The sequence below is a fragment of the Podarcis tiliguerta genome (genome assembly GCF_965153285.1).
Source record: "Podarcis tiliguerta genome assembly, chromosome: 14".
Lineage (NCBI taxonomy): Eukaryota > Metazoa > Chordata > Lepidosauria > Squamata > Lacertidae > Podarcis > Podarcis tiliguerta.
In genome coordinates, this window is record NC_139547.1 from 34,581,159 (window position 1) to 34,601,238 (window position 20,080).

The 20,080-nt window shown below is 45.3% G+C and overlaps 2 protein-coding genes across 5 annotated transcripts in view; one reads left to right on the plus strand and one right to left on the minus strand.

The window, feature by feature from the left end:
* Nucleotides 1-10,332, minus strand: part of WDR90 (WD repeat domain 90) — a 41,274-nt gene extending 30,942 nt beyond the window's left edge. The window contains exons 1-12 of the mRNA XM_083414079.1: nt 10,212-10,332; nt 7,942-8,033; nt 6,980-7,156; nt 5,969-6,107; nt 4,998-5,168; nt 3,704-3,827; nt 3,148-3,215; nt 2,370-2,479; nt 1,949-2,179; nt 1,304-1,366; nt 304-372; nt 78-188 (exon numbers count right to left, since the gene is read on the minus strand). Of these exons, the coding sequence (XP_083270205.1) occupies nt 78-188; nt 304-372; nt 1,304-1,366; nt 1,949-2,179; nt 2,370-2,479; nt 3,148-3,215; nt 3,704-3,827; nt 4,998-5,168; nt 5,969-6,107; nt 6,980-7,156; nt 7,942-8,033; nt 10,212-10,221 (1,365 nt within the window). The 5' untranslated portion in view covers nt 10,222-10,332. The remainder of the gene's footprint in view (nt 1-77; nt 189-303; nt 373-1,303; nt 1,367-1,948; nt 2,180-2,369; nt 2,480-3,147; nt 3,216-3,703; nt 3,828-4,997; nt 5,169-5,968; nt 6,108-6,979; nt 7,157-7,941; nt 8,034-10,211) is intronic.
* A 75-nt stretch (nt 10,333-10,407) lies between these two features.
* LOC310664739 (adenine nucleotide translocase lysine N-methyltransferase-like) lies at nt 10,408-19,737 on the plus strand. Of its 4 annotated transcripts, none has more exons than XM_083414292.1 (7): nt 10,408-10,480; nt 11,385-11,548; nt 11,777-11,931; nt 13,177-13,281; nt 14,265-14,405; nt 14,963-15,013; nt 17,935-19,737. In XM_083414292.1, exons 3-7 carry the CDS (start codon nt 11,779-11,781, stop codon nt 18,166-18,168), a joined length of 684 nt encoding a protein of 227 aa, XP_083270418.1. In that variant the 5' UTR covers nt 10,408-10,480; nt 11,385-11,548; nt 11,777-11,778; the 3' UTR covers nt 18,169-19,737. The 4 variants fall into 4 exon arrangements, with proteins under 4 accessions (XP_083270418.1, XP_083270417.1, XP_083270419.1 ...); XM_083414291.1 differs by having other exon boundaries at nt 10,410-10,480; nt 11,230-11,548; XM_083414293.1 differs by having other exon boundaries at nt 10,410-10,480; nt 11,230-11,548; nt 14,967-15,013.
* Nucleotides 19,738-20,080: the final 343 nt, after the last annotated feature.

Here is a 20,080-nt window from a genome sequence, read left to right on the forward strand (position 1 = left end):
AGGACTGGTGTATTTTTAAGTCTCTCCTGTATTTTTATTGACATGTGGAAAAACAAGACAAAAGAAACAAATATTACCTTATCAGTGTGCCCAGCAAAGAACTGCTGTTTGCCAGTGTCTAATGCAATTGCTATAATCAGAGCATGGCAGGGGTAGACCACCACAGATCCATTTGCAGCCCACAGAGCCTGGGTGACAAAGACAAAAGGTAAAATGAGAGACTTCTGCAGGGAATGGACTACACTTCTTGCTTGAAGCATTAAGTGCCAAATACGTACGATGAATAAATTCAGGCATACTGACCCATTTGGTGCTGCAGCCTCCAAACCCAATAACCCTCTTCAGCTTCAGGATTGGATCTGGCAAGAGCTTCTGGAGGAGAAAAATCAATCCATCATCAGATTTAAGATACTCTGCTAAGGCCAGGACTACAATAATACACTGAAGTGTGTGTGTTACATGACAATGAGCATTTATCCTGATTTGTTTACAGGGTATTTGCAGATCTTACCATTAATCATTTGTTCATATCAAACTTTTCAATTCATTTCCTCGCTGCTTTTCAAACCACTAATAGCCTTGTTCCTTTTTAAAGCGGATCTGTTACACCAGGGCAGTGATTTTCAACCAGTGTGCCATGGCACCCTGGGGTAACTTGAACGATGGCCGGGGTGCTGTGGGCAACACTGGTCTCTGTCCCTGTTTCCTTCCCGTCCTTTGATGCCTTCTCACATCTCTGCTTCCCAAAGGCTTGCACAACTGTTTTTTTGCAGCAGCCCTGGCTATATGTTCCGCAGGTAAATGATCACTCTGGGAAGCACCTCTCTTTAGTGGGGAGGAAGCTCACCAGAGACCAGGGACGGCAGCAGCAGCTGCCTGGAGGACTCCCAAGGAGAGGAGAGAGGAGGCTGAGGGAATACTCCACAAGGGAGGGTGTCCGAAAAAGTGTGAGAGGCTGTCAGTTCTGCAGGCAAGGGTTGCCAAAACTGGACTCTTGAGCCCCACAGGGTTGCCGCAGAAAGAATGGATTTAGCTGGTTAAGAAAACAATGGACTCAAAAAGTTTGAAAACCTCTGCACCAGGGTAAGAAGAGTGATTTAATCCACTATAAATATGCAAATCTAAAGTTTCAGTTTGTGCCTGAAACTCTCCTGCAAAATACTGACAGTCTGCAGCTATCAGTGGCTGAAGAGGCTTGATGTAGCTATGTCTGTGAAATCAAGGCATCTCTTCCAGGTAGCAAGGGGAGATGGGAAGTTAAAGAGGGGTACTTTAAATAGTACTAAAAGGCAAGATCTCTCACCATGCAATGAACTGAGTCCTTGGTGGAGATCACCTTTGGTCCCATCGCTTGTGCACACACATCCTGGAAAGAGACAAAATAAATTAAAATGTTGGCATGGGAGTCAAGAACCATTTAGGGGTGTGTTATTATTTATTAGCCCTCCAGATGGACTGGCCAGCATGACCAGTGGTCAGGATGAAGGGGGTTGTAGTCCAACCTCTGGAGGGCGGTGGGTATCCCACCCATGTCATAGAGCATTATATTTTTTCTGTGTTGCTTGCACTCTTTGTGCAACCTTATAAAGGTAAAGTTCAGTCTAGTGGCTATATCCCAGATGGCTCCCCACAACATACGATTTCACTGCCCATAATAATCTCACAATTAAGCAAGAGGAAGTAGCCATCGAACACTTCCCTTACAGAGACAAGAGTCATCTTGCTGCCCTGGAGTCCAATGGAAGGAAGGTTATTATATATCTTCCCCTTAACAGGTAAGAGGTTCTTTGGGAAGCAGCAATGGTGGCTCTTTTGCTGTCTCTTTCTTGAGGACTAGCAGATAAACCTTCCTCATCTGACCATCTTTTCCAATCAAAGGTGAAAACAAGCTACAGATTTATTATTCTAGAATGTGCACTCTAAAGTCATGGCTATGGTGCATGCTTACCTCATCAGAATCAACACTGACAGCATGAACAGTAACATCCCCATTTTTGTGGGCGTAAACATGAATGCTGCCATCGCCCTCTGAAGGTGCTGGGAGAGAGGAATCCCCTCTGGCCTGTGGTTCTTCCCTCCAGCAGGTCTGGTCCACAGTGTCTACTGCCTGTAGAGGCGCAGAGGTTGCCCGGTGAATCTTGGGGATGCTCTTTGTAAGGAAGGGAGACCGCCGAGGAGTCTGAGAAAATGATAAGCATTGAAAAGCAAGGATCACAGTCAGAAATCTCCAATTTCTAAGGAGGGCTAAATCAAGACCCTTTGCCAGATGCAACTGCCATAGAGCACTGCTTCCTGAAAAGGCAGATGCAATCCAATTTCAAAATATACATGGCTCTGGGCAAGAGAAATAGCTATCAAGGCATACTCACTCGCTTCGGACTGGTAATTTGTTGGATGAGAGACACTCTGTCCTGAACAGGCTTGCTTAGAAATACTTCCTTTGGAAGCTGGCCAACTGGATTGTCTTCTACATGAGCAACTGAAAGGACAAGCAGAAGACAGGTGACAACAATCCACTGTGGGTTTGCTCAGAAATAAGTCCCACTGCAGTCAATGGGGCTGTGCTGTCAGGTAATCATATCTTCACAACCTCACCTGGGACTTGCTTCTGAATAGAGGATTGCACCATTAGGTTCTTGAAGACCTCTAGGGTAAACTGTCTCAAATGGGAATCGATTCCACGACCGGAACAAGCCACCCATTGCTGCAATAAGGACTGTATTCTATTGCTAACTCATTTCTTATTGAATTCAGGAAGGGAGAGCGGACAACTTCTGGAAGCAGGCCTGAATGCAACAATGTTCTCCCCAACTTAGGATTCCCAGAAGCTGGTACGCTGCCTCCAACAGTGGAGGTAGAACATAGTGATCATGGCTAGTAGCATCTTTTAGTACAGGGTTAGCCAAAGTGGTTCTCTCCAGATGTTGCTGTACTACAACTCCCATCATTCCTGACCACTGTCCATGCTTGCTAGAGCTGATGGGAGTTAAGAGTATCTGGAAGGCAGCACATTGGCTACTCCTGTAGTAGATGTTTTGCTCACATCCACTCTCATCTGGCATAAGGTGGTCTGTGTTGGATGAATTTTGTTCTGGGATGAAGAGCTTCCATTCCCCTACAGCCTCCCTTTTTTCTTTTTTTGCCTACCTGCAGCAGGATTCAAAGTGCCTTTTTGAATAGAGTCAAATGGCATCTTGGACCCATCAGAAGGAAACCTGAGCAAGAAGATCAGAGAAAGGGTGACTGGTAAAAAGCGTGGAATGTAAGGAAGAAATGGTTTTGTTTCACTGGCTCAAAGGAGGATGCTGGACTACCAGACAAAAAACACAGTTACACTGACTATGACCATTGGAATGTGGCCAGATGCAGCAAATTCTGCATGTAGCAATAAACAACCTGGACAAACCAAAGAGAGTGGCCACATATCAAGATTGGCATGTGTGGTTAGCAGCTAAATGGCTTTCTTCGGGGAGCTTTCTGTATTTACACAGATATGTGGAAAATATCTACTTCAAAACCCCAAATGCAGTAACAGGAACGCAGCCCAATGATGTTCCTTGGTCCCAGCACCATAGAGGTGTTTATCGGGATGTTGCCCAGTGCAGTATCACTGCCAAGACTAAGTTCTGGAGGGGCACCTCTCTTCCTACTGAGCTATGTGCCAGACTCCAGAACCACAGAAATACAATTCAGCAAACCATACCTAACATAATCGTAGAGGTCATGCCAATTTTCACCTTTCGGCACAGGAAATGTCATTTCTCGTGGCATGGGGGAGATGCCCTGCATCCCTAATTTGGACTGATGAGCCTCAGAGGAGGTCACACCTAAAGGCACAGAAAGGATGAAGGAGGCAGAAGCATCATTTGTTACAAAAACAGCTTGCAGAACTCCAGTATCGACCTCTGCGAGAACAGCATTACACCACCCCAATCCTATGGTATGCAAAGTAGTCAGTATCCTGTTACAGTGGTACCTCGGGTTAAGTACTTAATTCGTTCCAGAGGTCCGTTCGTAACCTGAAACTGTTAACCTGAAGCACCACTTTAGCTAATGGGGCCTCCTGCTGCTGCCCCGCCGCTAGAGCACGATTTCTGTTCTCATCCTGAAGCAAAGTTCTTAACCCGAGGTAATATTTCTGGGTTAACCGAGTCTTTAACCTGAAGCGTATGTAACCTGAAGTGTATGTAACCCAAGGTACCACAGTACTGATTGGCAGACTGAGGTCTGTTTGTGCTATAAGTCTCAACAGCTGGAATGCATGACTTCCAATTAACAAGTGGGGCTCGGCGTGAACATGTTGCAATCTGGAGTGTTCAGGGTTCCAAGCAACTGGACTGCATTCCAGTGGCGTAGCGTGGGGGGTGCAGGGGGGGCCGGCCGCACCAGCCGCAACATCGGGGGGGGCGCGCGCTCACACTCGCAGCTCTCTGCCCCTACTAAAATCCACGGGTTAGGAGGCGCAAATTACTTGCCTTGCCCCGGGTGCTGACAACCCACGCTACGCCACTGCTGCATTCCCCGCCTTCTCCCCGTTTTCTTCCACATTTCAGTTAGTATTCCATGCCCACTGAGGACGCTCCGTCCTCACTGGTCTATAGCTGTAGGTGGTAATTCTCCATTTTGGATTTTGGGGTGAATATGAGGGGGACAAACTTGTGCCCAATCCCGGTAACATAACAATCTTTGATTTTCTTATGTTGACAAGGCTGTTCCGTTTTGCTGCTAATGAGGCTGCTTGAAATGTGGATTATTATATATTTTTTCCATTTGATTTTCTTCCATGTTCTTTTTTTGATATATTGTTACACTATGTTTGTGATGTTTGAAGAAATGTTGTGAACTGTGTATTCCCGCCCCCCAAGTAACGTGGCATAAAAATGATCTAAATAAATAAATGCCCTAGATATAAAACGGCTTTAACCATGAGATCTTAGCAACTATTCATGCAACTATTAAGTCAGTGATCCTTTATGCAAGTTCCTTTTAATTCTCACCTGGATCAAAGAGCAAGTCACTAGTGAACAGGTTTTTCACCAGCAGGTTGGAGCAGAGCTTGACACTTTTGAGATGGCTATAGCTTCTGTTCAAGTACAGAGAGAGGATGTAGCGGAGGTCGAGAATCAGGCAGGTCCACCGCACACTGCTGGGAGCCAGGCCCACCAGGTCTAAAGGTCAGAAACACACCAAGGAAACACCTGAATTAATATAGACATTCAACACACTAAACCCCAAACCTTACAGGCAGAATGGGCTTCACGTATTAGCCCACTTCTAATTTTCAAATGCTTTGTGAGGAAGTGGCTATGATTGTGAGCTGGAATCCAGGTAAGTACCCAGTTCAAATCTCTCCTAGGTCCCAAACTTCCTGGGGTACCAATAATCTTTCATTGCCTGCTTCCCATATAAGGTATAAGGATAATCATCATGGTCTACTTTAAAGGACCCTTAGAAGGATTGCTGTGATGACATATAGGAAGCACTAGGAACAGTCAAAGGTGCTATTATAAAAAGGTACCCCTGCCCGTTCGGGCCAGTCTTGACAGACTCTAGGGTTGTGCGCCCATCTCACTTAAGAGGCCGGGGGCCAGCGCTGTCCGGAGACACTTCCGGGTCACGTGGTCAGCGTGACATCGCTGCTCTGGTGAGCCAGAGCTGCACACGGAAAAGCCGTTTACCTTCCCGCTAGTAAGCGGGTGCTATTATATAGATGCCTTATAGATGTAAGGTGCTATTATATAGATGCCCAAAGTAGTATTATTTTGGGTGTGGCAAAGCTTTGCTTCTTCCTCCATAACCACATTCTATTCTCCCTACCAGATCAATTCAGAGTCTGACCAAAAACCTAGATTCTCAAGGAACTTTTAATTTCAGCCACCAGCATCCTGAGGACCAAATCAGAAGGCATTTGGAGCTACCTAAGCTTGCTGAGCAAAGAGCAATTTGGTTGGTCTTCTTTGCGTTTTACCTTGCTTTGAAGCCTTGGATGTGCTTTCGTAGACTGACCCTCTGGCTGCCCCACAAATAAACGGGAACTGCAGCCATGTGGCAGTTGACTTGAACTCCTTAAAGAGATTGGAAAAGGAAATGCGGACCACCTGGCTGTCCTGGAAATAAAGAAATGCAGACTATTCACATGGGTTAGCTATTTCAATAGGAAGGCAGCAAACACCCAGTTCTTAAGAAACAATAAACCATGGCTGATGAAAGAAAACCTTCATTTTAAGCAAAGCTACATACTGTGACCTGTGTGGACCAGTGATGGGCAGAAGGTATTTCAGGATCTACTGAGTGATCTCTGGATGATCAGCAAGGTGTTCTAACTCCCAACTTTTTGGCTCCACCTTCTCTGAACTGTGTTCGTTCCAGCTTGGTATTATAGGAACAACAACAATCTAACTTTAAGAACTAGTGTCTGAGTTTTTATGGCTTCCCCCATCTTCCCGCCTCGCTTTCTTTTTCTTTTTTTGTTATGCCTTTCTGACTGTCTGTTGGTGAGGAAGGTCTTTTATTGCCCCTGATTATATGTAAGCTGGTCTGGGAGGCTTTTTGGCTGAAGAAAAAAAAAAAAGTTAAGATTAAACTAGCAGTGTGAAGGATTTCATTTGAGCTTTTCTGTGTGCACAGCAACTGCTCTATAAGTGAGCCAGGGGGTGGGGAAGCTCTGCCGGGCAATGATTCTCCATTCCTGCCCCACAGTAATCTTATTCCAGAGGCCCTCTGAGATTACTTCAGGCCTATCTTTGATAACCATAAGGTCCAGAACTTTGCATTTCATAAAAGCAAAAGCTACAATGCTCACAAAGCCAAGTTCTGCAAGGGTGAATGGATCAAGGCCTCCAAAGAGGATAGACCCACTCGATGGTACCACAAAGGGTACTGTAAGAGATCTGCATTGCCTCAGATCACCTAACATTGCCCTCTTGCTCATTTCATTACACAACTGGTCATTCATAAATAGGAGAGAAACTTCACCCACCTCTGTGGCAACGTCCAAGTGCACCACGAAATATTTGGTTGGTGCTGGCTTGAAGAGGATGTAGAGGTAGCGACCAGTGAGACCCAATGACTGTGTGCTGGTCTTGGGGAGCTGGAGGTAGTTACTAGCAGGCACAGCACCACTGATGCGATACACTGTCCCTTTCAGAGTCTTGTCCTGAAGACAGGAGGATAAAACAGATGGAACAGCTCAGGTAAAAGAAATCAAGTCACACAGAAGCTGGAGTACAAGGCTGGAGGAAACCAAAGATGCTGACTCCCGTATGTAGCATGATGGCAATTGATACAGCATTAAGGAAATATCAGCAAAGCACTTAGTGTTCCATTTCGCCCTCCCAAGTGGAGGGGGACAAGGATCCAGTTCAGTTCCCAGAATTCCCAGGTTTGAGACCTTCAGCAGATGGAAGTTCTGACACATATGAAAATGTACATGGCTTTGGTGGGAAGGCATATGATGCAGAAACCTTCCTAAAGCCAAACAGGTCTGTGGCTGGCCCAGCCTTCTTCAACCTGGTGTAGTGGGTCAGTGCGCCTGGCTGTTGACCAGAAGGTTGGTGTTTCAAACCCACCCAGGGATGGCTGTGGGCAGGATTCCTGCACTGCAGGGAGTTGGATTAGATTACCCTTGGGGTCCCTTCCAACTCTACAATTCAATGATTCTATGATTACAGAGGTTTTAGACTACTACTCTGTTGTCCAGATATTTGGAGGCAAAGGTGCCCTTATGCGTGCTACTTCCCATTAGGGAAAGGCAGGATAAATTTGTTGCTCTTTCCATCTCCCCCCTATTCATGGAAGGAAGAACTCACATGCAGCAGTGGTGGCAGTGCCACACTTGGGTCGTCTGCAAACTATTTGCACTCACCACAGACAACCAGCTGAGTGTTAATACCAAGGCTACATTTAACTACCCAAGAAAGGATCAGGAACATCTGACACTACCATAAAGGTTGTCACATCGCCCTCCTTCGTGGACCTTTTCCATTCCTCAACTTTAAAGTGCTTGAAGATGTTTAGATAGGGATGCTGCCACACTGTAGAGAAAACAGATCAGTTAACTCACAAACAATGTAATTCCTGCTGTTGAAATTACTTCCCTCTCTTTACACAAAGCAGGATTATCCCTATGCTATCTTCCAAAATTAGAATTAGCCTCCTAAACAGAAGGATAGCTATGAGTCCCAGTGGGGCAGGGGGGGGGCATTTGTATTTTTTTGCTAAAATGATCTCATTCTCTCAATTTTCCCACAAAACAAACTGTTAAAGATAATCAATAGAAATGCCATCTTACTTTCCAACATCAAAAAATGAAGAAAAAGAAATAAAAACTCAGCCAAGGTATATGTGAGAAGGTTCAATGCCTAAATAATCACCTTACTTTTAGTAAGGGGGTGGGGGTTGATTCTTGTTTTGTTCTATGTGACTTTTTGGGATGAACACTTTTAGTATATTCTGCTTTCCCAGATTGTATTTTATTTTTTCTGCTAAGGCACTGTAAGTCCTACTGAGCATTTAACTACTGCGTATCAGACAGATATCTAGCAGGTGAAGACCCCCCCCCCATACCAAAAAACTTCACTTGTTGGATTTCTACCTGTCATGTAGCTGCAAAATGCCTGTAACAATCATAGATGCAAACTATTTTTCCTAGCAATGTTCCTGTGCACTGAGCTGCATGGCAGACAGAAATATAAGAGTTTCCCCCCCCAGGTATGAATGAAGAATAGTTAGCAGTGCCTGTCAGGCACTGTTAAATGTACAGGAGCTCAACCCAACTAGGAAAAACAATAATGTATCTCAAACAATTAAAGGTAAAAGGTAAAGGACCCCTGGACAGTTCAGTCCAGTCAAAGGCAACTATGGAGTTGCGGCACTCATCTCGCTTTCAGGTCAAGGGCGCTGGTGTTTGTCCACAGATAGCTTTCCAGGTCATGTAGCCAGCATGACTAAACTGCTTCTGGTGCAATGGAACACCTTGACGGAAACCAGAGCTCATGGAAACGCCGTTTACCATCCTGCCACAGTGGTACCTATTTATCTACTTGCACTGGTGTGCTTTCAACTGATAGTTTGGCAGGAACTGGGACAGAGCAAAGGGAGCTCACCCCATTGCAGGGAAGCTCAGTGGTTTAGCACCCCATATCTCAAACAATACTGCAGAAACAATCCAACAAGTAGAGTGGGGAGGCAGGAATGGGGGAAGGGGAGAGAATAAGCCTGTTGTGACTTATGCCCATCATACTATATATATATAAATTCCCCTAGCACAGCTCCTGTGCATTTTAACACCAGTATGTGAGACAGAAATCTGATAGTTGGACTTTGTTTAATCAGGGATGGTAGAAATCACCACCAGTTGCATTTTATCCATGTTGTGCAGCTGTTTAATACAATATTGTATAAGCAGAGTTCCTGTGCATCCCAAGTTTCCTTCCTCTTGGGGAAAATGGAAGGCTCAACCTCTGGCAGCTATATGTCTGCTCAATACAATACATGCAACTTACATTCACTTATGCAACTTACATTCACGGCTCTCTGAGCAATGTAACAAGAAAACACAACTTGCAAAATGTTAAAAAGAACCTCCTCCCCCCCCTAAAAAAAACCCCACCCCGATTACGGTCCAAACATACCACAGCTAAAAAGATCCAAAACATCACAGACTATTTCATATATATACTGTATATGTATATCTACCCTGGGCTCCTCCTGGGGAGGAAAGACAGGATATAAATCCAAATAAACACACACACACACACAGCAACTCATCTGGTCCTCCAGAAAGCCAAAATCATCTCATAAGCACTAAAAACATAAGAACTGCGTCCAGTCACGGCAGCCTACAGGCAGAAATCCAGCAGGTGAGGAGATGCGTCTCCCCACATCACAGAGAGGAGCGAAAAGGCTACACCTGGCGAATTTCTGCCTGCCTTGTCATGTTGTTGCTGCTGCTGCTGCTGCTGCTTTGAAAGCGCAGGAGCCCTGTCAGGAAACAGCAGCAGCAGAAGCTCCACGGGTTTTCTTTGTCACGGAATAGGGGACTCGGTGGGACTGTCGGGGACTCTTCCCTCTCCCGCCCCGTGGATGCTCAGACTCCGAGGAGCCTCCAAACCAGCCCCGCCTGGCCCTGCTGGGGTCCTGGTGCCCCTCATTTCCCCAGAGCCCAATACCCGCCCTGGCTCCCCTGCCCTCCCGCTCCCCTCGGCGGGCACCTCTGGACATGGCTGCCCCGCTCTCTCTGCGGCTCCGCTTCAAGCCCGCTCTCCCTTCCCGCCGCTGCCCGAGAGGAGCGCGCCCAGCCTCCCGCAACCATAGAATCGCCTCGGGAGGACTGCGGAGGATGGGGAAAAAGCCTACTATTCCTCTAGGGCTAGAGCGGCCCCCCTGGATCACAGAGTTCATGGAGAGAGTGACAAGCGACGCTCTCGCTTCCGATTTCCGTCTGGGCGTTCAAGAAAGCACTTCGCGCGCTCTCAATAAGGTGCGTGGCCTCTCTGTCACCATCGTATCTCTATGGTGGGCCTGTTCCCATCCGTTCTATTTACACAGAAGAATCTATAAACCGCTTGCCTGTAACTCAGTGCATTAAAACCCTCAGAAAAGCAATAGTAGATGCAACATGTAGAACTCTTTTGTTATGTCAACTCCAGGCAAAAGGAACAAAATAATTTAATTATATGGCAAAGAGAATGCAGCCGCTTGTGTTGGGTTGACTTCGCTTGGGGGAAAGAGCTCTGTTTTTGTGTGTGTGTTTATTTAGGGCACTTTATATCACGCTTTCTGGTGCTAAAATCAAACTCAAGCTGCTTACGATGAAAATATAAACCACCAAGAGCAATCCCTAACTAAATGTTTTAAATAGTTTAGATAATGGGGTGTTTTATTTCGTTACTGTAGCAACTTCAGGGTGAATACTGGCGCCTATTTTTCTAGAAAAATAGCACTGCACACACCCATGTCAAAACCATAAATGAGAACTATCAGCTCACTATGGGGAGGCAAATCCAGTGCTTTTTTTCTAGGGGGACGCATACCCCTAAAGATTTTGTGACTCTTTGGCCTCATTGAGGGGCAGTATTTCAATATGAGTAGGAAAATGAGAGTACCCCTAAACATTTTTTTAGGGAAAAAGCACTGGTCAAATCCATATGACTTTCTTTAGGTCAGGCTTTGTAACAGGTCTTTTAGGAACATAAGAAGCTATCCTAACACCAGTTTGTTCCCACCTAGCTCAGTACTGCCTACACTGGCTGATAGCTGCTCTTGAGAGTTTCAGAAGGGGCTTTCTCAGCCCTACTGGAAGATGCAAGAGATGGAACCCAGGACCTTCTGCATGCAAAGAAGACCAGCTCCAACAGACCAGCAGTCCTTTCTTTCCTTCACAGGCACACGGAATTGTTATGCATGGAATAAGGGATGTGTTTTCTGCTCTGTTCGGATTGCTACGCAAACTGTGTTTTTGCACAAAGGGTAAAGTCCACCAAGGTTACAAAGTAATTTCAGTCTGGCCATTTTGGCTGCAAATGTTAAAGTACTGGAAGAAGATTCGGTAAGTTTCTTGTTGCAGATTCCTTATTAAACAGGAGACACTTCTTTGCACCATTTTTTAAAAATGCTTTGTTTCTTTTTTAAAGTCTGTCTTTCCCATTTTCCCAAGCTGCCCTATGACCAGAGATCTGTCCTATTTTTTTCCTATTATTTTTTGCAGCCAATACTGCAGTGGCAGAGATGCAGCATTTAACTAGGAACTGATTTGCACATTCCTTTGTTTCTGCAGGCATGGATCATGAGGACATAGAAAGGCTGGCGACAGAGCTGCATAAAAAGGGGAGTTCCTGGAGCCCTTTCCAGGTGGCAGCAAGCACCAGCTTGGTCTTTTATTTTGCCTGGGCCGGATCTCTTGCCCTAGGCTTGCGCAAAGTATATTTACAGGTATCCGGGGTTACCACCATTTAAAATTGTTAGAGAGCAGAGCAAAGGGATCAGGAGAAGCTGTGGAGGGTATGGGCAATAAGTGACTTATCACAAGGGGGCAGCAGAGCACACATCCAAAGGGTACTGGATGATTGTGAGAAAGGAAATAATTAGGTGGGGTTTGGCCAAGGGCTGGGGAAGAAGGTCGCGGTTTGAATTCCCATGAGGGGGTGAGCTCCCGTTGCTTGGTCCCTGCTCCTGCCAACCTAGCAGTTTGAAAGCACGTCAAAGTGCAAGTAGATAAATAGGTACCACTCCAGTGGGAAGGTAAACGGCGTTTCCGTGTGCTGCTCTGGTTCGCCAGAAGCGGCTTAGTTATGCTGGCCACATGACCTGGAAGCTGTATGCTGGCTCCCTCGGCTAGTAAAGCGAGATTAGTGCCGCAACCCCAGAGTCGGTCACGACTGGACCTAATGGTCAGGGGTCCCTTTACCTTTACTTGGCCAAGGGCAGACTGAGGCTGGCTGGGCTGTGCATGATACCTCTGTATTGATCATCCTCCATGGCCTAGGGACTAGATACAAATAAATTAATCTACGAGGAGCACCCCACCCAATCTCGTTCTGTGGTTTTATTAACTCCCCTTTTACATATATTTTTTTGAGACTGGCCCTGGTAACCCTTACCAAAGGGATGGCAGACAAATTCATTCAATGAGTGAATGATGCATCTTAGGGGAGGACCAACTCTCAGCAGTAGAATACATGCTTTTCCTGCACAGGGTCCCAGGCTGAACCTTTGGCATCTCCAGGTAGGAGTGGAAATGTCCCTTGCTTGAAATACTGTATACCCTCCAACATTTCTCCAATGAAAATAGGGATGTCCCATTCCATAATGATAATTTTGCTATTTATACCCCACACATCTGACTGGGTTGTCCCAGCTACTCTGGGCAGCTTCCAACATATATAAAAACATAAGAAAACATTAAAAATACTTTCCTATGCAGGATTGCCTTCAGATGGCTTGGGGGTCAGAGAACACCATACCCTCCTTCATTTCTCTTAAGGAAAAGCGGGACATTCTGGGATCAAACCAGAAACCGAGATGGTTTCTCCAAATCAGGGACGTCCATGGAAGATAGGGAAACTTGGAAGGTCTGTCACTGAGCTAGATGGTTTCATGTGGTATAAGGCAGCTTCCCATGTTCCTAATATCCATGCCTTTTGCAAAACTCACCAACTTCTTTCCTATTTAATCCAGGTGCCATATGTACCCTCCAGTGTCAAGCAAGTGAGGAATATGATGTCGCTGCTGCAGGGGCGCTCTGGGAAGCTGGTGGATTTAGGATCGGGTGATGGCAGAATTGTAAGCACATCAAAATGCACCCGAGTGTGGGATTGCCAAGGCCGTTGGTGCACGGCAAGGATCAGCATCTGCCTGCAACACTCACTGCTTGGTTGTGATTGAGATAAACTAGGAATAAATGACCTTTTGTTGATAGGGTGGGGGCTGTTTAATTACAGGGGTGTTTTCTGTTCTAACAATGAGCTATATATGCGCTTCCTCAAATTTAACACCAGAAATCTTACCCTTTGCGGCTGTGCATTGTTTCAGGGGCTAATCCGCATCGTACATTTAAAACACTCTTATACCGCTTTCACAGTCATAGCTTTCTCCCAAAGAATCCTGGGAATTAAATTCTGCTAATTTCACATCTATTATTATTATTATTATTATTATTATTATTACTACTACTATTATTATTATTAATTTGTACACTGCCCATCTGACTGAGTTGCCCTACCCACTCTGGGCAGCTTCCAACATATACAAAACATAATAAAACATTAAAAAGCTTCCCCATACATGGCTGCCTTCAGGTGTCTTCTAAAGATTGTATAGTTACTTACCTCTTTGACATCTGATGGGAAGGTGTTCCACAGGGCAGGCACCACTACCGAGAAGGCCCTCTGCCTTGTTTTCTGTAACTTCATTTATTGTAGTGAGAAAACCACCTGAATGCCCTCAGTGCTGGATCTCAGTGTTTGGGCTGAACAATGGGAGTGGAGATGCTCCTTCAGGTATACTGGACGGAGGCTGTTTAGGGCTTTAAAGGTCAGCACCAGCACTTTGAATTGTGCTCAGAAATGTACTGGGAGTCATTGTAGGTCTTTCAGGACCGGTGTTATATGGCAGGTGCAGTTCCCAGCAAACTATATTTCCCAGGATTCTCCATAACTATTGAAACAATAAAAGAGGGTTTAAATGTGTGCAGATGTGACCTGCGCCATGAAACTAGCACAGCATTAGGCAATAGACAATGTGCCTGATTCTAGCTGCACTTCCAGGTGTTGGAGGCTTACAAACAAGGCTTCAGGCCAACTGTTGGCTATGAGCTCAATCCATGGCTTTTACAACTGTCCAACTTTCGTGCCTGGAGGGCTGGGTGCTATGGAAAGGTTTTCTTCCGGCGAGAAGACCTTTGGAAGGTAAGCTTTTCCCACAGGGAGGCAAGAAGCTAGGCCTATAAGGAGCAAAGTGCAAGAAGGAGCTGTCTGCAGTAGCCATCTCACCTGCATCTTAAGTGAAGCTCAGGAGAAGCAAACGTTAGCAGCAAGGCTTCCCCCAAGTTTTGCAACTTCCAGATATTGTTGGCCCCCCCAGCTGCTATGAGCACCAGCAGCATGGCCAGAAGCCCGGGGTTGATGGGAGTTGTAGTCTAACAACATCTGGTGATGGGAGTTGTAGTTCAACACCAACTAACCCACACTGGTTGCTCCTGCTATATAGTTTAGCTATGTGTCGTGAAGCAGTGTTTCCTTGTGTTTTTCCCGAATCTCCCAAGGTTCAGCATCACTGGTTGGCCCCAGGTTCTTTTAAGAGAGCAAGTTCCGTAGCTGAACTATGTGCTGCAATATCTGAGACCATGGGACTGTGCTTTGCCTCCCAAAGCATGGTGGGAAATAATCCAGACCAGAATAGGAAACAACCACTGAACCATCTCTCTTGACTAATTGTCTGCTGCTGGTGCTATTGTTGTTTTAAGGCAGATCTCTCTGACTGCAACAATGTCACTGTGTTCCTGGCTCCCAGCTTGGTGAGTAGTTTTCAGATAAGCTTGTCTATATTACCAGGGAGCCAGTGTGGTGTAGTGGTTAAGAGCGGTGGACTCGTAATCTGGTGAACCGGGTTCGATTCCCTGCTCCTCCACATGCAGCTGCTGGGTGACCTTGGGCCAGTCACACTTCTTTGAAGTCTCTCAGCCCCACTCACCCCACAGAGTGTTTGTTGTGGGGGAGGAAGGGAAAGGAGAATGTTAGCCGCTTTGAGACTCCTTAAAGGGAGTGAAAGGCGGGATATCAAATCCAAACTCTTCTTCTTCTTCTTCTAAGCAAAACCAAGGATGGTCAGTGCAATGCCCAGTCTTCACGATATCTAATGGACTAATGCCTTCAATTAACTGGCAGAAGTATTATGCATTCAGTCTTATGAACCTGCCCCGGTCTTAAAATTGGGTCTGAAACCCTATTTGTTAGGCTCACCTCAGTACCCATAAGGCTGGTGAGTACTGGAGACAGGGCCTTATTTGTTGTGGTCCCATATCCTTGGCACTTTCACCAAAAGAACTGCATACGACCCCATCTTTGATAAGTTGTAAAGGTCTGTTTAAAAACAAATTGCATTCTGCATTCTATTAAAGTGTTGGGTTTTGAACGCCTGCTGTTTATCCTTTCTATAATTAGATGTTTGCTTTCTTGCATTTATTATCTTCTGTAAGCTGCTCTGAGAGGGCTGCATCTGAAAGGCAGCAATGAAGCATTTTAGATGGATAAATTCATCGTCACAGCCAATGAGTGGATAACATCTTCTGCAAAGCACTTGCTCTCATTTTCCCCAGCAGAAGGAATTGTCCCCATCTGCTTGGTACTGTCCAGCCTCTGTCCTAGAAATCAGACGAGACATAGACATTAAATACTTATACTAACAGTGGTGGCAGCTCCATTTGAGCAAAAGGGGCACAGCCAAACAGCCTCTGTGTGCCTGCATCTGACTACTTCACTTGCAACCAGCCTGGGGAGTCAGCTCCCCCCTCCTTAGTCCCTATACAACTCAACAGGATAACTAGAATTAGTTTTCTGCACCTGCTTAGTAAGGTGTGTTTGTTTTTTTAAAATCATACTCCTGTACTGACAGCCAAAGGGGATTTAACAATCTTCACCACATACTGATTTAGTTGTTTTGGCAGTGTCTTTCATTTTAACACTGTCTGCTGGCTTTCCTTTGTGGGACCAGGTGGCAACAACTGAGTCCACCCATTGCTAAAGAATGACGATTGCCCTAGAAGCGCCCAGCAGTCTTGCTGAGGCATCACAACTGTGTGCTCTATTTACACTGCTGCTGTGTAGTCACCACAGCCAGATGCTGAGCTTGCCAGCTTCCCCCACCCCAACTGCAAAGTCAGCCGAAAGCAAATAATGTTGCCTCATTTCTGCAGAGACTGCAGTTTGAAATTCACTATTCCCAAGTCACCTTATGCTAGATGCTGGTCAGTTAAGAGAGAAATTGGCCCAGCCTTCTCTTTGCAGCTTCCAGGAGTCACCTTGAAGGGTTTCCTTTAATTGATTTAAGTCCAGAATTACCAAACTGAATTCTTTCTGAAGGACCATCTGGCCCTGTATGCGTCGTCGGGGGGTGTTTTATACGTAACCCTGCCTTTGCAGACTATCATAAGGTATGCAGACTGAAAACGGGTCTTTTTCACTGTCCCCACTGCTGCACAGGAAGAGACACCATCAATTTGCTTGTAATTTGCTTGTAAAAACACCATACAGTGGTACCTCGGGTTAAGTACTTAATTCGTTCTGGAGGTCCGTACTTAACCTGAAAGTCTTCTTAACCTGAAGCACCACTTTAGCTAATGGGGCCTCCTGCTGCCGCTGCGCTGCTGGAGCACGATTTCTGTTCTCATCCTGAAGCAAAGTTCTTAACCTGAAGCACTATTTCTGGGTTAGCGGAGTCTGTAACCTGAAGCGTATGTAACCTGAGGTACCACTGTACACTCAGATAGTTCAAGCTCCAGTTTGGCAGTTATCAGATGGTGTTGTTTCAGCTCAAGAAGAGGCTGATCTATTTGCTCATATTATATTAAAAACATAACATTATGGCCCTGTGTCTCCTCCCATGTCCCTAATAGATGCTGACTGCCTTGCTTTGATGAAGCTTCTGTGTTACGCAACGGTAGAGGAATATTCACATAAACTCATCGCATACGCCACATGAATTTGGGAATCAAAGGAGCAGTTAGGGCCAAAATTCATAGAAATAGAACAATTTTCCTGTAGGTTTTTTTTTTAGTTCATGCAACAAATGATTATGCTTCAGTCTGAAGTTCTGTACAGCCCAGTGGTGGCTGGTCCCCTTTGGAAATGGTAGGGCAGAAAGCAGAAAGACCAGCAGTAAGTGGCGCCAGAGCCAAGGACAGGCAGAGCCAATTCAGGGCAGATCCACACCATACTTTTAAAGCCATTTCAGTACACATTTAAAGCATGTGACTGCCCCCACAAGGAACCCTGGGAACTATGGTTTCACCTGCACAGAGCTGCAGTTCCCAGCACCCTTAAACTAGTTCCCAGGATTCTTTGGAGGATGTGTGTTGAATGTTGAATATTCTTACATATGCATTGAATGTGCGTTCAATGTATGGTGCGGACCTGCCCTAATTCTTGTTTCGTCCCCATCCTCTTCCCTGCTGCATTCTACAAAGGCAACCCTGAGACTAAGGGGCAGAAAACGGATAGGCGGTTCAATTCCTGGACTGATAGTTAAGCAAGGAGGCATGCAGATGGGGGCTGACTGAGTGCAGATGGAGGTTGGTGGGACTTCGCCCTAATAGACCAACTTCTGCTGATAGAGAAGCACTTTTGCCCTCCCCAAGGCTTTCTTTGTCCACTCTGAGATTCATTGTTTGTCAAATCTTGCTGCTGTCAACGTCATTGTAAAGCAGACCTCTCTCGGCAGGTCCCGCTCCTGGAGAGGAAACTGCTTTCAGAACTCCCCGATGGGGCCTGCGTGGTGGCCGCCCGCTTCCCTTTCCTCAACTGGATTCCTACCAGCATTGCTGGAGACAGCTTAGAAACAGCCTGGGCCTATAACATCACGGCAGTACGGCAAGCAGGCAGGCAGATGCCCAGCCAAAGGCTAAACCTGCTCCATAAAACTCAGCTGTGCAGGGAAAATGGAAAGGATGCATGAAATCGACAACAGTGCTTTTCCTTTTGCTAGTAGTTGTCTTAACTAGTGTGTGTGTGGGGGGGGGGGTTATTGGTTTGCATTTGCTTTTGCTTTATTATATATTTTGTATTCTCTTTTTATATTTTTTCTGTTGTGAACCACCCTGGGATCTCCAGATGAAGGACAGTATACAAATTTTAATAATGATGATAGGTTATCATGGTCCCACAGTTCAGATGAGAGGGCCAGTAAAAGAAATTTCCATAAATAACCCCACACATGGCAAATGCAACACCATGACACTAGCAATAATTCTTTTTTTCTGTCTCCCCCATCCCCCAAATAATGGCTTTATCACCTTAATGGGCTGGTGGGTACTTAGAGATACCAGTGGACGAATCTACCCACATTTTTTATTTCAGTTTATCCTTTTCCCCAGTCTTAAGTTCAGTTTACCACATTGGTTTGCAATTTGTTTCCCTTAAAACTAGGCAGATGACCTTCTCAGTAGTGGCGCCCGCCCTGTGGAATGCCCTCCCATTATATGTCAAGGAAATAAACAACTATCTGACTTTTAGAAGACATCTGAAGGCAGCCCTGTATAGGGTTTTTTAAATGTTTGATGTCTTACTGTGTCTTAATTTGTTGTAAACCATCCAGTTTCAGTGCACATTTTAATATGCCCATTTTTCAAACAACTTCCTGCTTATGTAATGCATATTTAAATGCTACTTTCACCGGCATATACATATTTTTACACAATTTCCTCTAACATGCATGATCTTTTGGTATGGGAACTGAATTGCAAATTTCAAAGATAAGCTGATTTTTAGTTTGTTTAATCATTCTGGGAAGTATGAGTTAGGCCGATTCCCACTGAAATGTGAACCCACCCAAGTTTCTACACTACACCTTTACAAACACAAGTAAAGATGAAGAAATTATCCTGGGAAGTATGTACGCATCATAAGGAACAAAGAAACATTAATGTGACTATGGAAAAAGAATTGGCATGATTTAGGGCAGTATCCAACTAATGTGTCCAGTCAGTGCAATTTCTGCCTGTGCAATGGAACATCCTTCCTCTGCTCCCCCTGTGTGCCCCATATCCTCCCCAAATTTGTTCCAGAAGGTTGGGGGAACCCCCATCATAGATTTAGGGAGCACACAGAGCAGAGGTCTTTGCACTGATGGAATGAGTTATTTAACTGGTGTTAGTTAAGTCTTCATATTTAAAAATAATCTTTTCCATGAAGTTTGAAATAAGTCATCATGTCAGGTTTCTGCCAGGAGGAGGGAGGATGAGAAGTCAGGGTGTCCATAAACCTGTATTTTGGGAGAAAAGAATCTCTGACCCAAATTGGTGTTGTGGGGTCAGTCCGTGCATACGGGTTCCTACGAAAACCAAGGTCCATGTGTTAAAAGTTAAAAACTAAATATAAGCCCAACTGAATGGCTGAGGAACAGTCTAGAAGGATGAGGCTGCTGTCAAAAGATGCTAGATTTATTTTGTTGGTGCAGTGCAGAGAGATGTATGTAATGTTTTCTGATTTCTTGAACCATGATTAAAAGATGAACATCAGGCTGCAAGCTTGTGGGTTCCCCGCTTTTTCAGTTTTCATGATTTAGCATGCCATCTGCAGAGGGAAATATTAACCATCATTACCTTTAAACAGATTTTACAAACCAGCCTCAAATCCCCAATATCGAACTCAGCTTTGTCAAAGTTAGCCATACGGAGTGTTGACCTCAGTGCAGACTGCAACACTGCAGGACAGACGGGCAGAAGATAGATTGGAATCTCCTGGTGGTTATTTCCAGTAGATTGGAAAGGGTTTCTCCCTCCCTAGAGTTCAACACCAGCAAGTAGAATTGGCAGGACAAACCTGTGTATTAATTGGTTGCCGGTCTTTGCACAGCTGTACTGGCAACT

What these genes read in the sequence shown, in the direction of transcription:
- LOC310664739 (XM_083414292.1), top strand. Translation starts at nt 11,779, where the DNA reads ATGGATCATGAGGACATAGAAAGGCTGGCGACAGAGCTGCATAAAAAG. An exon ending in GATCGGGTGATGGCAGAATT is followed by an intron (nt 13,282 to 14,264) that starts GTAAGCACATCA and finishes CTGCACTTCCAG; the next exon opens with GTGTTGGAGGCTTACAAACA. An exon ending in TGTTCCTGGCTCCCAGCTTG is followed by an intron (nt 15,014 to 17,934) that starts GTGAGTAGTTTT and finishes CTCTCTCGGCAG; the next exon opens with GTCCCGCTCCTGGAGAGGAA.